The sequence below is a fragment of the Rhinolophus hipposideros genome (assembly GCF_964194185.1).
Source record: "Rhinolophus hipposideros genome assembly, chromosome: 4".
Classification (NCBI taxonomy): domain Eukaryota; kingdom Metazoa; phylum Chordata; class Mammalia; order Chiroptera; family Rhinolophidae; genus Rhinolophus; species Rhinolophus hipposideros.
Window position 1 is genome coordinate 100,315,148 of NC_138050.1, and position 14,915 is coordinate 100,330,062.

Consider the following 14,915-nt stretch of genomic DNA (forward strand, 5'->3'; position numbering starts at 1 on the left):
GACCGTATCTAGAAGAAAACCTGGCACGTAAGAAGCCCTCAGTGAATGTCACCTAATCATCCTCTCCACCGTCTTACCTTCTCTCTCTGAATTGCCTTCATTTTTTGGATTTCAGCTTCTTCTGCCTCCTTCTTGATTCTTACAGCTTCTTCTCTTTTTAGCTAAATTGTATGAAGATTACAGAGGACAAAAACCAGTTACTATTTTTCTGTCGGAACTGGAACACAAATTACAGTATTGTTTGTTCTGTATGTCGTCATGATTATATGTTAGCCCTTCAAGCTACTCAAATCACAGAGAACGGTCAGGTTACTTCTCCTGCCCATGAAATTTCTCTTTGTATTTCTTCCTTGGTCTCTGTCTCTCTGTCTCTCCCCCTACCCCCTATCCTCTGGGTTGGGGAGGAGAAAGATGGGCAGATAATTTTTCCTGATTATAAAACTCACTAAGCATCTTAATTTTTAAAAAAAATTGTTTTCTTGGTAATACTTTCACGACTGTTACAGTATAAACAAATCCATGTTGTTGGAACCAAAATATTCAAACATGGTCGAGTTAACCTAAACCAGAAAAAAAAATCCCTTAATCAGGGGTCCTGCTGCCTAACATATCGCTTGAATGAGAATTCTAGATATTTATCTCTTCACTTCTCACTTCCTGATTTCTTTGATTTTGAGAGTTTCCTTTTGCAATTGGTTTAAAAGTTTTATGCTTGTGGTTAAGTTACTATATTATTTCCCGATTACTACAAAGTGCTGGTGCTCAAATTCCTTGCCAAAATTAAACTACAAGAGACAGATTCTGACCTTTTGCTGGTATTTAGATTGCATCAGTTGGAGTTGCTGTTTCTGCCTGACTTGCGTCTCTGATTGGCATCCACCTAAGGCAAAAAAACATCACGGAGGTGAAACATGAATGTTAAGCTAAAATGTCAGCCATCAAAAAGTAATTAATCCATGATAAGTCTACACCATGAGTTTCTTTAACATTTTCATGCCTCTAGAAATAAGGATATAACCCATTTTATAACCAGTTTTCTTCATAAGACATTAAAGAATGGTAATTACTTAAAGGAGAAACAGAGCTGGACAGAAAGATAAGGCCCTATTCCTAAAAGAACAGAACAATCCTACTTCAGTTTTCCGGTCTTGTAGGTATTCGACTTTTCATTTAGATTGAAATCATACCTGAAGGTCCATGCTAAATAATAAGAAATAGTGCCTGTCTTGGAAATTCTATTAGGTTAATGACTGACTATTTCTTAACCTAATAAAGATAATGATCAATGCTGCTGGAATCATTCTTCCTCTATTGCCCTATCTATATTTAAGTGGCAAACCTCAAGAAACCCTCAGGACTCTTCCCACTAGACAGATATGTAGTCTTTATAACTCGGTTTTCAAAAATACAATGGGAATATTCTTGTTAGTAATTGACTGTCAGTCTACATTTATTATTCTTTAGATAGTCAATAGAAAAATATGAATGTTAGATTGTTTTCCTGCTCTCTTTTAAACCTAAAATAATTTGGGGCCAGAAATCCATGCAGCTTGACAATCATCTAAGAATTGCTGTTCAGGGATTTCTCAGTGTTTATGCAAGCTTGGTGTGTGTATTATAAAGATCCCTTTGAAACATTTCTCTGGTATTTTGGTCACTAAAAGTGTCAGTTCTCTGAAAGATTCACTCTCACAGAAGATACATTAAAACAATTTGCATTCACCATAGTTTGTATAATTGTACTGATAAAGGCACCATAGGGACTTCTCTTGAGTCCCAAAAGACATATAAAGTTTGTTTGGTTTCAGCCCTTCAGTCTCTGTTGTGGGGATGTTGAATGGGAAAGAAACAGAGAGGGCCACCGAAGCTTTTACCTAATGTTACAGCCCCTTTCAGTATCTCCTTCCACTATTCCAATATTTTAAGGGGTGGAGGAATAGGGGAAGAGTAGAGAAAAATAAATGGAGAAACTCAAAAGTCTAAGCATTTACAGGTTTTGTTCAAAGATCATCTGAAAGTTTGATACACTTTAGAATTTTCTTTTCTACCTTTTAGCCTCTTCCCACACATATTTCTTTGGATATTCCTAGATATGTCAAAAATGAGACTCTGCTCACTTTTAACTAAGGTCACAAGACGATAGGCACCAACTGTTCCAAATTCCAAAGCAAGATCCTTTAGCAGGATCTTCAAGGGGATAACTGAACCAGTTTGGGAAACCTTAACTAGCAACAACCTTCAGCCTGTAAAAGAAGTTGAATAAGTCTAAGGGAGGTAGAAATCAGAGGAAAGATGTCTTTGTGAATTCCATTTCTCTGTGTTTGGGGTAGGAGGAAGCTTCACATCAAGATGAACAAGAGAGATTTAATGAAAATCACTTGGTGATGTCAATCTGTGTCCCTAAGAGAGGGAGGGACCTAGTGGACCCACGCCTGGAAAAGTCAGAACCTAAAGGCTCTTGTCAGTTGGCTACTCAGATAGGTCATTGAGAAGAGGTAGCTGCATGGCAAATGGCCTGTGTTTTCAGAGTTTGTGGGAAGAAAGGATGAACAAGTGTTTCCTGTATTCCCAGTCTGGATGGCATGAAGGAGAATGCCGATTAAAAGCTGTCTTAAAGGGACCTACCCATGTGGGCCACCTAGAGGAACAATGGAACCCTACAAAGAGAGCCTACCTACCCAGAGCCAATGGTGAAGCCAAGCATGCCAGCAGGAAAGTCTATCATCAGGGAAATCAGGTGAAAGAGGAATGGCAGGCAAGGAGGGATATGCAGAACTCCAAGAGCCCCAGGGGGAGAATGCCCAGTAAGCATATACCTAGATTTGAAGAAACCGGAATCAGTGCACTACAGACCCCTACCTCTCCTGTGTCCCCTTCTCCCTTTGACCCTGGGGTTGGGGGTCAGAATCTGGGAACAGAGGAGTCAATAGAGAAGAATTCAGCTATGCCCTGTTTCCTTTATTAGCTTTCTTCCCAAATAAACCTGGGCTAGAGCAGGAAAGATCTTTTAATCTCTACATTAATTACTGAAATGACACTGTCTGATGCCTAAAATTGGCTGAACAACTTTCTTATTTGAGAAAGACCAAAAAGATCTAATTTCATGGGAAAAACTAGTCCCACAGAGCTGGTTTGAGGGGCCAGTTAGGACAGAAAAAGCTGTTTCCTGGTTGTACCCCTCAATCTGGTTTATTCAGTATAAAAGTGACACCTGAGATAATCCCCTTTCATAAAATACAGGGAGGTGATGGCGACAATACTATTACTTTCACTCATGAATGATTTCCAAATTACCTTATTTTTACCTACACGATGGAAAACTCTCTCTAAAATTATTGTGACAGTAAGCGAGTCCTGATACTAGACATGCTTGTATTAACTAACATATTTGTATTAAATCCACGGAAACTGTGTACCCAGCCCTTCAAGTTCTTAGCTGCTGCTAAGGGAAGGGGACAAAGGACTGAATGAGTCCCATCAGGTGGCCTCCCTGTTGAATGGTTCAAACACCAGGCAAAGGCAGCCTAGACAATTCACCACACTGGCAGCACGTGCTCCGGTGGCCCAAAGGTCTCTATTTGTAGGATGAAAACACAGGTGACGTTTTTCTTTATAGCCACCCCTGGGTCCCCAGCTCCCTCCCATCTTAGTTTTGGAATCAACTCTCCATTTACTTTTCCCCCATCAGTATTTAAGCGCCGTGATTAATATGCTTGTGACGGCTTTTACTCCCACCCTGACTAGTGCTATGACAGAGCATATGCAGCGCCCCAGGTAAGCTTTCCTCACAGTTGATCATCTAAGGGACTTTAAATTGTTTGGCAATTAAGCCATCACTTTATTCCCTTATAACTGTGGCCTCCTATGTTTGCTACTTGCAGAAAATCAGAAACAAAAGTACACTGGCGTAGTTCAGTGTTTACAACTTTAAATGCATAGCAGCCCAGTGACCCAACAATCTATAAGATACATGCAAAGACAGACGGAGTCTTGGTGCTGACGGGCTCCATGGTGGCCTCGTCTTCCCCTATTCAGAGAGCCAGCGGGCCTGCTCACCTAGCTGCCTGGGCACCAGGTGCACTGGCTTCGCTCTATGCTGCTCTTTCCATTTCTTCAGGTTCTCCAGCTCTTCCTCAGCAACTGAGCCATGTGGGAAATATGAAATCATCAATTATTAGAATATAGAAAGGAAAAGGGTCCCTTCAAAGCATAAGAAACAACCGTCAGAGGGCACTTTACATGCGGGCATGAGAGACCCAGGAAAGGAAGACACCATTCCGTCCTAACCCCCCCCCCTCCCCAAGTCCCTCTGGGCTCACCCCGTGACACTTTTTCTCCAAGAGTCTGCACAGGAGGTTCAAATCTGAAAAACAACCTGAACTCCTACGAAAATAAAGGAGTGTAATTTTTCTTCCCATTCTGGCATTTCTTAAAACCCTCTATCAAATTAATTTTAAGAGTTGGCTATAGGGAATATTTACACAACTAGAATACTCGTGTCAAGAAGAACTTTCTGCACCTAGCTAAACACATATCCCCAGATAATTCTGATGCCCACAGTCTTTATTTCAAATGTTCCCCCAAGCTTACTGAAACTACGGGGAGTGAGGTCTCTGCACTGCCGGTGGGCCACCTGCTCTGGTTCCTGGCACTCGGGACAGCAGTGCTCAGTCCCCAAGCATACACTCTGAGTGACAGCAGGGGACGCCAGAGATACTAGATTTGTACTTCCAAGAGACCTGTTTGTTCCCAATGTCCATTTGTATTTTTTCATTATTAGAGAAAACTAAAAACTTTCTGAAACATCTCTAAAAATGCAGATCACATTGAGGCTTAAGTATGCAAACCAAAAGCGTGTGAGATGCCAAAACAGTTTTGGTATTCTGCTGGTCAACCGCTGGCAGTGCCCACTCTGCCTGTTTATCACAGTCAGCACTGACCCAGTTTTACCACCGGGGGGACACCTGTCTGGTGGAGACCCTTCACAGAGTTGCTTTCCTTGTGCCCTTAGTCCATCATTAGTCACGAAGTTAATTTTCCCACCCAATTCTGATAAAAGGGGAGCACAGAACCTCAGTTGATTTGAACAAGCCTCATAACTTCTTTGTGAACTAAATCTTTAGTTCTCCTTGCAATTCTAGCATACATAATACCATAACTTGAAATGACAGCATTTATTTTACCGTAATTTTTCAAGGAGACATGTTGTACACCCACTCACTATAAGGAACACAAAAATGAGTACAGTGTGGTCCCGTCCTCAAAGAGGTGGTAATCTAGAGACGGAAAGAAAAGTATAGCATGTCCTCCGATAATGTTTCATTATAACGTTGATGGGATACCACAGGGACTTAGTTCTGATTTATATCCATCAGCCTATAGCAAAATTGGTTTCATTATACGTTGCCTCGCTTAAAGTCGCAGAACCTATCAACAATGTTAAGTGTGTTTCCGTACTGTACACAAATGAAAATAGCTGAGTGTAGCCTCTGATAGTTATAAAATTATGGGAGCACAGAGGTTTAAAAAAATAATTCCATTCAGAAGGGATGGGGCATATTCAAGTACATAATTATTTCAAGTATATAACTTGTCTATTCCAAAGTATTCATAGTCCGGTAAAAATATCTGCAGTCAGCCCGACTTTACAAGAATGAGGTGGGTCTATTGGCAATAGGCGTGAATTTGTCTGAGCCCAACAGAAATCTGAGACGTACAATAGTGCTATGAGCTCTGCTATGAACATAGAGAAACAGATTTGGAAGTATTAACAATAGAATCGTTTTAAAAGTTACAATTAAAACTGCTAAAGTTAAATAAAGAAAAACACTTAATGAGACCTGGTGAGTATATCCAAATCAGAAAATAAAATACTTCAAACCACAGAAAATCAATTGTACTCTATAAGAAAATGACAAGTTTTCTGAATGTTAGATGAATAAATATACGTACTCCTTTTTATCTGATCTCTTCGGTTTTTATTTGGTGCTATCAAGGTGTATGCGCCTGTGCTAGAAGAGGAAAAAAAATTGCTTATTATCATGAGAAATTACTAATGCCTACAAACCACCTCAAAGAGGTAGTATATAACTTAGACCAGTTGGGCGTCTACTAATAGACTGTATTTACTATCATCACCATCGAATACGTACTATGCATGATCACCTTAAGACCCAGGACCGTTCTCCAGACACTTACAATCTCATTGTCAAAATAAAACAAATGCACATGGTCAAATATGGGATATAAAGCAATTGATGATGAGTGACAAGTGACTCCTTCAGTTGGCTCTTGGTAAACTGTCTCTGCAGGGGTATCATGGGCAAGTCCCTTTGAGGTGGCTTCAGGCTGGCGTTCTCTTCCATGTGACCCTCACATGGAATGCAAGAAACACTCATGCATTGTTTGTTCCCACAGTCTGGGAATCCGAGCCATTTGCAATGTAGCCGTCTCCTTGATGACCCATCTGAGGGGCCAACTGGCCAGTCTTGTGCTTTTGGGCTTTGACTCTTCCAAGAATGGATCCACTGGGTTTCTCATTCTCCTTGTGACACTGGTTGAGCATAATCAGGAGTTAAAAGGAGCAAGGAGTCACTTCAACTCAGGATGGTATCAGGGAAGACTTCATTTACGCGAAAGTATTCAACTTAGAGATATCCAGAAGCTTTTAAAATATTGTGAGCAGAAAATACTTTAAGAGCAGAAACTGTGCTTGATTGATCTGTGCATGCCCACTGCCTGGCACAAAGTAGCTGCTTGATGAATATGAGCTGAATTGAAATGAAATGATGCCAAGACCCAGGCTGTGAGTCTGTGCTGTGTGTCTCTTCTTTGAGACGCTCCATGTGATCCCACAATAGCATAAATCGTTCACAGAGCAAAAATACAACACAGCAGCAGACTGCAGCATATGTGTGGTTGCAGTGTTAGGAGGAATGTTGTGGATAAACACATCAGCTCATAAATGTAGGTTTTTCTAAAAAATATGTATGTACTCTTAGAAGTCTCTCTCTTCAACACAGAATGTACAATTTCAAAGGACAAATTAGCAAAGATTGAACAGTAGAGGCCAAAAGTGCTGATTAACAGAAGTCATTTCTTCCTTATCTCTTTATGTTCCCAGCAGCCAGTCTTCAGCCAGCCTCAAACTGGGCTTTAATTTTAAACTTGTAAATGGGAGGTGTGCAACCACCTTTGCATACAAATGGGGTTGCTGGATGCCCAATTACCTAATGTATATCAGCAGACGTTGCATGGGTAGCCCAGCATACATACAACGCTATGAATACAAAATTAGGAGGCCGCTGCTGGAAATTAATCCCTTGTCCATTGCATATCCTTTGTTCACCCTAAGAAAGATTTTTCACTCAATTGCCAGCACTTTATAGGAGCTGGAGAGCTGCGATTCTGTGGGTAGTACCCTGCAAACCTGAATATGATGCAATAGTGAGCCATTCTGCAGAGCCTTAACGATGAAACATGACATACTGGATTTAAATGCCAACCATGCAATGACTGCACAATTTTCCGTGTCCACTAGGACTGGGGTATGGGGCTTCTCACCAGACCAGGGGTGTGACTACACTACAGATCAGTCGTTCTTCAGCTTTAGTGTGTAGCAGAACCACCTGGAGGGTTTGTAAGAGCCGTTTCTGATGTAGGAGGTCAGGGGTGGGGTCTGACAACGTGCATTTGTAACAGTCCCAGGTAATGCTGATATACTTGATCTGGGGGCCACACTTCAAGAACCTCTGAGGTAGTTCAAGCTGACTTCAAACATCTGGACTAAAGGAAGCTTAGGGATTAATAAACCACTGATAAAGACACAGGGGTTAAGTCCCGTGCCCAAGCTCATGAGATTAATTAAGCAATAGTGCTGAGACACAAACCCAGGACTTCTGACTTGGACCAGCTGGGCGTCTGCAGCTAAATTTTCAGCTCCATGTAGAAAGCGTAAAATAGGAAGGAAGTGGTCACGGATCCAAGATGGAGGAGAGTCAGAGACTCCACCGGGGTAGAAAACTTCAGAGACGAATAGCAACTTGAAGCTTAAAAGACAGGATCTGAAAATGGCAAAGAGTGTTTGTTTGCTAGGACTTTGCTGAGAGGAGTTTCCGAGAGAATTTTCCATGGGTCTGTCTCTCTTATGAAATTTTTGGAAAAGGTTTGGAAAGTAAAATTGATCTGTTGGTAAAAGATTTTATTCTACGATACCCAATTGATTAATTTCAAGTCTGATAACATCATACTAGAATCTTTAGTCCTAGGAATCAATGTACGGCCAATGTGTGTGGGCTGCTGAGACCCAGACACAGTACAGGGCCGTGAACAAAGGGGAAGAATTGCCTAGCTCTGAAATCAGAGGTTTTTAATTGAAACCACTTAAACATAATCCCAGACTCAAGGACAGTGGTCCCAGAAATAAATATTTTATGCTACAGACTTTCTTAGCCACCTTCTTAGCAATATTTTATTGGCTGAAAATGCCAAATCTGACACATAATATTCAGAAGAAAGCACTGCTAAGTAATTGAGCTTCTATTCCTCTTCCTTGCTATAGGGAGAAGAACTTAAGTCTAAGTAAGGAACTGCTTTTTATTTTTTATTATCATAATGCAGAGAGTAAGTCCTTGGTAGGTACAGATATTTGTCCCTTCTCTCTTAGCTTTTCCTTGACATGAATAACAAAGATAACTTATTCATGTTTTCAGCCAATTAGTTTCCACCCACAGCAGGGGCCTCTGCTCTTTTCACCTCCATGCCATCCTTTCCAACAGCCTGACTCTCAAGGCTGCTGACCTACAAAAGCCCAACCTGCCTTTTAGGATTTAGTATTCTGGTCATTTCCTGATTAAGCAACATGCACGCGTCACGAGCTACTGAAATAAATGTCTATCTTTGAAAATGAGTTTCCTTAATTACCTCATTGAAATTTAATGAAATATCTCAATTTGTAAGATTGTTTTCACTTTCCAACAGCACATACCAGTGAGATACTAAAGGAGAACGCAGGAAAGAATAGCACAAGACAAAGAGAAACATGTTTTCCTCCTCCATAAAAAAAATAAATACAATATATTCAAGAAATGTTTTCCTTGTGAGCTCTCTCCTGAGCCACACAACTACTTGTCTTGCATACATTTGTGCACAATTTTTATAAGGTCTCATCAATAAGCACTCTAGAAAAAAATGTTACGTTGAAGTTATGAAAAATAGCTTGGCTGGCTGAAAGTATTACATAGATATATCCCCTGGTGTCTACAAAAACTGCAGCAGATGTAATTTAAATTTCTAATTAAGAACAACACTGGTTTGACTGAATAAAGAAAAACACAGTCAAGAACCAAAATTCAGAAAGGGGTAGATTGTGTTTGTACCAACATAATTTCAAGCAGAACAGTAGACACATAACATCTATTGTCCTATGAAAAAATTGGTTTGAGGTTTTCATAGTTCAAGAAAATCTTATCCTTGGGTGAAATTGAAAAGAAGGATTTTTGGCTAATCAAAACACTGGATAGAGATTCATTTTCCAGATATGGCTTTCTACATTGGTTTTTACTATATGATCTTTCATGAAGAAACCTGAAACTTACCATTTTTAGCCAACATAAGTCAAAACTTTTGAGGCATTCGGGTTTCCAAGAGTTCTTTTCCAAACAGACCATATTTCCAAGAAAAACATAAAATGACAAGATCGGGCTGAGTAAATCATCCTTGACCCCTAAGCCTGCTGCACCAGCCTTGACCCAGCACTGCAATCTCCAGTGTGGAAGGGCTCAGGAATTCTCTTTGGTTTCCCAACATGTAGAGCCCAAAACATTGTCTGCACACCCAGGAGGCCGATGGGAAGCTAGCCAGTTTTATAACTTATAGCTTCTGTTAGAGAGCTGAGTAGATACCCAAGGAAAAAGACAAACAAGAGAGCCATCTTCAGATCATCAGATCTGAAGAGCCTTTGTTCATAGGAAGCCTTTATGGACATGAGAAAGAAGTACACACTCATCCACACCAGGATCTCCACGCAGGGCTCTGGCTTACTGAGACATGGTAACTTGATGCAAATTAGAAAAGAAAGTGCCTCTTCTTTCAGGTGGAGGTAACTCCACACTAGGACACATGGTTTGGTATACATAATTGAAACTTGAATGACATGGATTGCAACTGCCTGGGTCCACTTATATACAGATTTTTATTTTTCAATAAATACTGTCCACCGTTTGCATATGAGGATTCAACCAACCTCAATCAACTGTGGATCAAGATAGTATTTTTGCATTCCCAAACATGAATTCCCACCTCGAATTGAAAACACTGTTTCGATCCGTGATTGGTTGAATCTGCAAATGCAAAAAGCCAAATGTAGAGTCAAGAGTTACATGCGGCTATAGAACCTAGCCCTGAATCACTAGCACCGGTCATCTTTCAGGCAGCGACTGAACCCTTTGCTGCGTCTTCTTGCACACTATATGGAATTTAGTTTATCAGATTGTCTTTTCACATTCTCATTAAAGACTACTAAATAGTTTTCCCCTATAAAAGAGAACAAGCAAGGTTCTGACCCCAGACTTTTTTCCTTAAAGTATTTGTTGGAGTGTAATATACCTAGAGTAAACTGCACAAATCTTAAGTCTATAGTTCCATGACAAGATTTCTTTTAACTTCTCCAGATTCCAGAATAAAGGAAAAAAGAGAGAGGCCCGATGACCTTTAGGATATTATCTACATTGCGTTCCCTAAACTTTTTAACTTAAATTTTAAGCCTACGAGCAAAATTAAAATATTATGTAGAATGAAAATCCATATACTATTTACCTATAGTTGCTAATTGCTAATTCACGTTTTGCCAAATTCACTTTTTCTCTTATTTTTTCTGAAGCTGCAGAGTCGTGACACATAGTCCCTAAATACTTCCGCATGTATCTCCTAGGAACAAAAACATTCCCCTACTGAGACATAATAACATTGTCACACCCAAGGAATTGAATATTCATATAACATTGTCTAATATTCAGTCTATATTCAAATTTCTAACGTTCCAATTTTTTTATATTCTTCCCTACCCCCACCACATCCTGGAGCAAATCAAGGATTACATACTCCTGTAGTTTGACGTGTCTCTTTAGAATCTAAACAGTGTCCCTTTTTTCCTGCCCTTATGAGTGACATTTTTGAAGAGTCCAGGTGTGATGATTAATTTTTATGTGTCAACTTGATGGGGCCATGTTATTTCTGGATGTGTTCATGTGGGTGTTTCTGGAACACATTAGTAATTGAATCAATAAACTCAGTAATCGATAAACTCCCAAGGTGGGTGAGCATCATCCAATCCCCTGAGGACTTTCATGAATAGAACAAACAGGCAGAGGAAGGCTGAAACCACTCTGCCTACTGTTGAGCTGAGACCGAGGTCTTTACTTGCCCTCCATGCTCCAGGTTCTCAGGCCTTCAGACTTGGAGTAGGTTCTACACTGAGGGTTCACTGGCTTTCAGGCCTTGAACTACCCCAGCGGCCTTCCTGGGTGTCCAGCTCCCAGACAGCAGATTGTGGGACTTCTCCGCCTCCATAGTCATGTGAGCCAATTCCTTATACTAAGTCTTTTCATACCGTGTTTCTCTGAAAATAAGACCTAGCCAGACAATCAGCTCTAATGCGTCTTTTGGAGCAAAAATTAATATAAGACCTGGTCTTATTTTACTATAATGTAAGACCAGGTCTATCATATCATATTATATCATAAATATAATATCATATTACAATATAATATATTATAATACCGGGTCTTATATTAATTTTTGCTCCAAAAGATGCATTAGAGCTGATGGTCTGGCTAGGTGTTATTTTCGGGGAAACACGGTATATGTACTATTGGTTTCATTTCTCTGAAGAATCCTGACTAATACACCAGGTAAATCGTGTTAGGAAATTTTTAGAATGCCTCGCAATCTGAATTTGAAGAAATAATGATTTGCCTCATGACTGGTTATTCAGGTAAACATTTTTGGAAAGAGTATCCCATCAAAGATGTTATCAAACATTCAGTTGTTAGAACAAGAGTTGTTTCCTTGTACAACTACTAGACAATAAACCAGTGAAAAACAGTATTTGCCTGTATAATAAAGAGCAATTACATTTTAAAATAATGATTAGAAAGAGTACTTATGTTCTTCTACCCGTTGCCTTCTACTGGCAGTGGAAATCAAAGGGCACAATGACCTTGAGACTCTCTACTTCGCATAAAGAGCCAAAGAGCATAACCTACATATTAAAGATAAAAACGTCTTTGAATCAAACTCTTCAAAGTGTTTATTTCTAAGAATGGGAATTGTAGGACTTTGAAGTGTTTATAATAAGCAGATACGGCTTTACTTTCACAGTCAAGGAAAAATATTCCAAAGATTTTTTTAAATGAGGAAATATTTAAAGATTTAGGGGCTGAGATTTTCTTACAAGGTTAGGTAGCCCAGCATTTCTACTCTCACTCATTCCATACTAAAACAATCACTGTACGACACTAGCTCTTCAGGTTTAATGATAGGAAATGTCTTCCGTTTTTCTACAGGGCTTTAATGGATTGTCTTTTAAGTGTTCATATTTGGGGGGGGAAATTATAAACATTACAGAACAAAGGAGCCATCATCGGTTGATTCTCTGATATAGAAACAGACCCTTCAAATGCAGTCTTCTCCCTTTGATGATTTCTTTTTTCCTGTTAAGCTTTTGTTTCAGATTCAAATACATCCTGAATAGATGCAATTAACCTTAACAATATGTATAACCTTACAGCACTCTACTGACTTTGAAGTAAGGAACCTTAATGCCTAATTGAACTAAGTTTCTTTTTTTTCTCTCATTTCTGCAATGCTTCTACTGGTTATTATAGGTATTATGTGTTTTCAAGCTTTCATCGTACTGTTGATTTATTGTTTCACTATTTCATCCGTCAAAGGCTTTTTGAGAAATGCCTGCTCATTTTTGATGATATTGTATTTGAACAAAAATGATTACTTCCCAAGACTTGGCAGACTACAAATGCATATCATAATAAGGAGAGGAATCTAGTGCAGAAGACTTGAAAATTCATTCTAAAAAGAACCATAATGGACACCTTCCTGCATAAACAGGAGGGTAAAGTTGATCTAATCAAACCAAAATGCCTGCTCTTTCCATTCACTCCAATAATCTCTTCTGCCATGCCTAGAATTATGCTTTTCAAACTGTAGGTGGTAAGCCACTAACGGAAAGTTTATTTTTAGTGAATAAGAAGAGAAAATGTCAAGAGAGTTGTCACGTATGGTAAGGGTGAAAACTATTTTTGTGAATTTTTTCTGTTACATGTAAACCCACACATGAAATGGGTCATGAATACCAAATGAATCATTTACTCTGGGCAACGGTCAGAAGTCTGAAAGATCACCGGAAGGCAGTAAATTGTTTGGGTTTTGCTCAGAGACAGTGACACTCGAGAACTGCTCTAATGCAAGCCCACCGAGCTGTCATTTAGGGAAAGCAGCAAAGAGGACCCCGCAGAAACTTGGCTCTTACTGTGAACTACTGTTCTATCTGAATCATTTAAAAATTGTAAACAAACATCTTATACTGTTTATATAGTACCTCTAGCCAACAGAAGTTCTATTTTCTTGATGTGAAAATATGGCAGCTGGTAGGAAATTAGCCAGCCGCATCAGTCACTCCCTCCTCCAGCCCCGTGTCATGTTCAGGATCCAGACTGTGGTAGATTTAATTGGATGTAATGCTGGTTCTGAGACCTTGGGAAATATTGAATCTCTCAAGACTCTTTTGGTTTGTTTGTTTGTTTGTTTTGTTTTTTTCTATAAAGTAGCAACACATTTATTGTGAAGAGAAAATTTAACAATGTATGTAATAGGCACAAGGTCTAGTGCATGGTTAAGAGTTAGACATTAGATCGAGTTGTTGTTATTTTGGTTTTCATTTCTTGGAGTACCCAGTTTAACTCTCTCAGGTCACAACTGATTCACTTGAGGCTACCACAGTATTGCCATACTTCATTACATTTCTCATTTCAAAAATAAGTCAAATAGGCAGAGCTCTATTGATTAGTTTGGTAGTAGAATTTGGTAATCACTGAGGCACCTACCCAGCTCATCGAGCCTTATCATTAAGTTAAAAATTCATTAAATACTGTGTTTCCCTGAAAATAAGACCTGGCCGGACCATCAGCTCTAATGTGTCTTTTGGAGCAAAAATATAAGACCTGGTCTTATTTTACTATAAGACAAGTATAATATAATATAATACAATACAATATAATATAATATAAAATATGATACAATATAATAATATAATGAAATATAATATTATAATATAATATAGTATAATATAATACTGGGTCTTATATTACTTTTTGCTCCAAAAGACGCATTAGAGCTGATTGTCTGGCTAGGTCTTATTTCAGGGAAACAGAGTAGTATCTGTTAAATACCATCTGTTGTTTTATAAGCTTTCTGAATGCTTATGAGCCATGCCTGGAGATTGGGTTTAAGAGTCCCCTTGATGAACAGCCATCTATACTGAGTCATACGAAGAGTTTCATCAGAATCAATCACAGATTTTCCCTTCCTATGTACTATTATTTCATAGCATCAAAGGAAGTTTGGCATTATTCCGTTCTCTGTCTCCAGGGAGAAGTAATGGCCTGATGCTTTCATGCCATTTAGCATCCACAGGCAAAAGCTTATTTCCTCACAGTCATAAGAAGAGACAGACGAGAAACTTGGAGCACTGCAGTGAAGAAGAAATAGGGAAAGCAGTTCTTCCAGGTTCTCATAAGTTTGTAAACTGGCACTCCATTTAAGACTATTTCATGTGGCTAGGATTCAAACAAGGGTGAGTCAAGAACGACTGAACAAATTTTTTCATCATCTGTTTTAAC

The 14,915-nt window shown here is 39.2% G+C and overlaps 1 protein-coding gene across 7 annotated transcripts in view; it reads right to left on the reverse strand.

Moving 5' to 3' along the window:
* Positions 1–14,915, reverse strand: part of EPSTI1 (epithelial stromal interaction 1) — a 73,440-nt gene that overhangs the window by 55,258 nt on the left and 3,267 nt on the right. For 3 of the 7 annotated variants that reach the window (XM_081046024.1, XM_081046023.1, XM_081046025.1), the window contains exons 2-5: positions 5,953–6,011; positions 4,057–4,140; positions 807–880; positions 78–161 (exon numbers count right to left, since the gene is read on the reverse strand). In XM_081046024.1, coding sequence (XP_080902150.1) covers positions 78–161; positions 807–830 — 108 coding nt within the window. In that variant the 5' untranslated portion in view covers positions 831–880; positions 4,057–4,140; positions 5,953–6,011. Of the gene's footprint in view, positions 1–77; positions 162–806; positions 881–4,056; positions 4,271–5,952; positions 6,012–14,915 lie in introns of those variants that run through there. The other 4 variants (XM_081046020.1, XM_081046022.1, XM_081046019.1 and 1 more) reach the window with 2 other exon arrangements.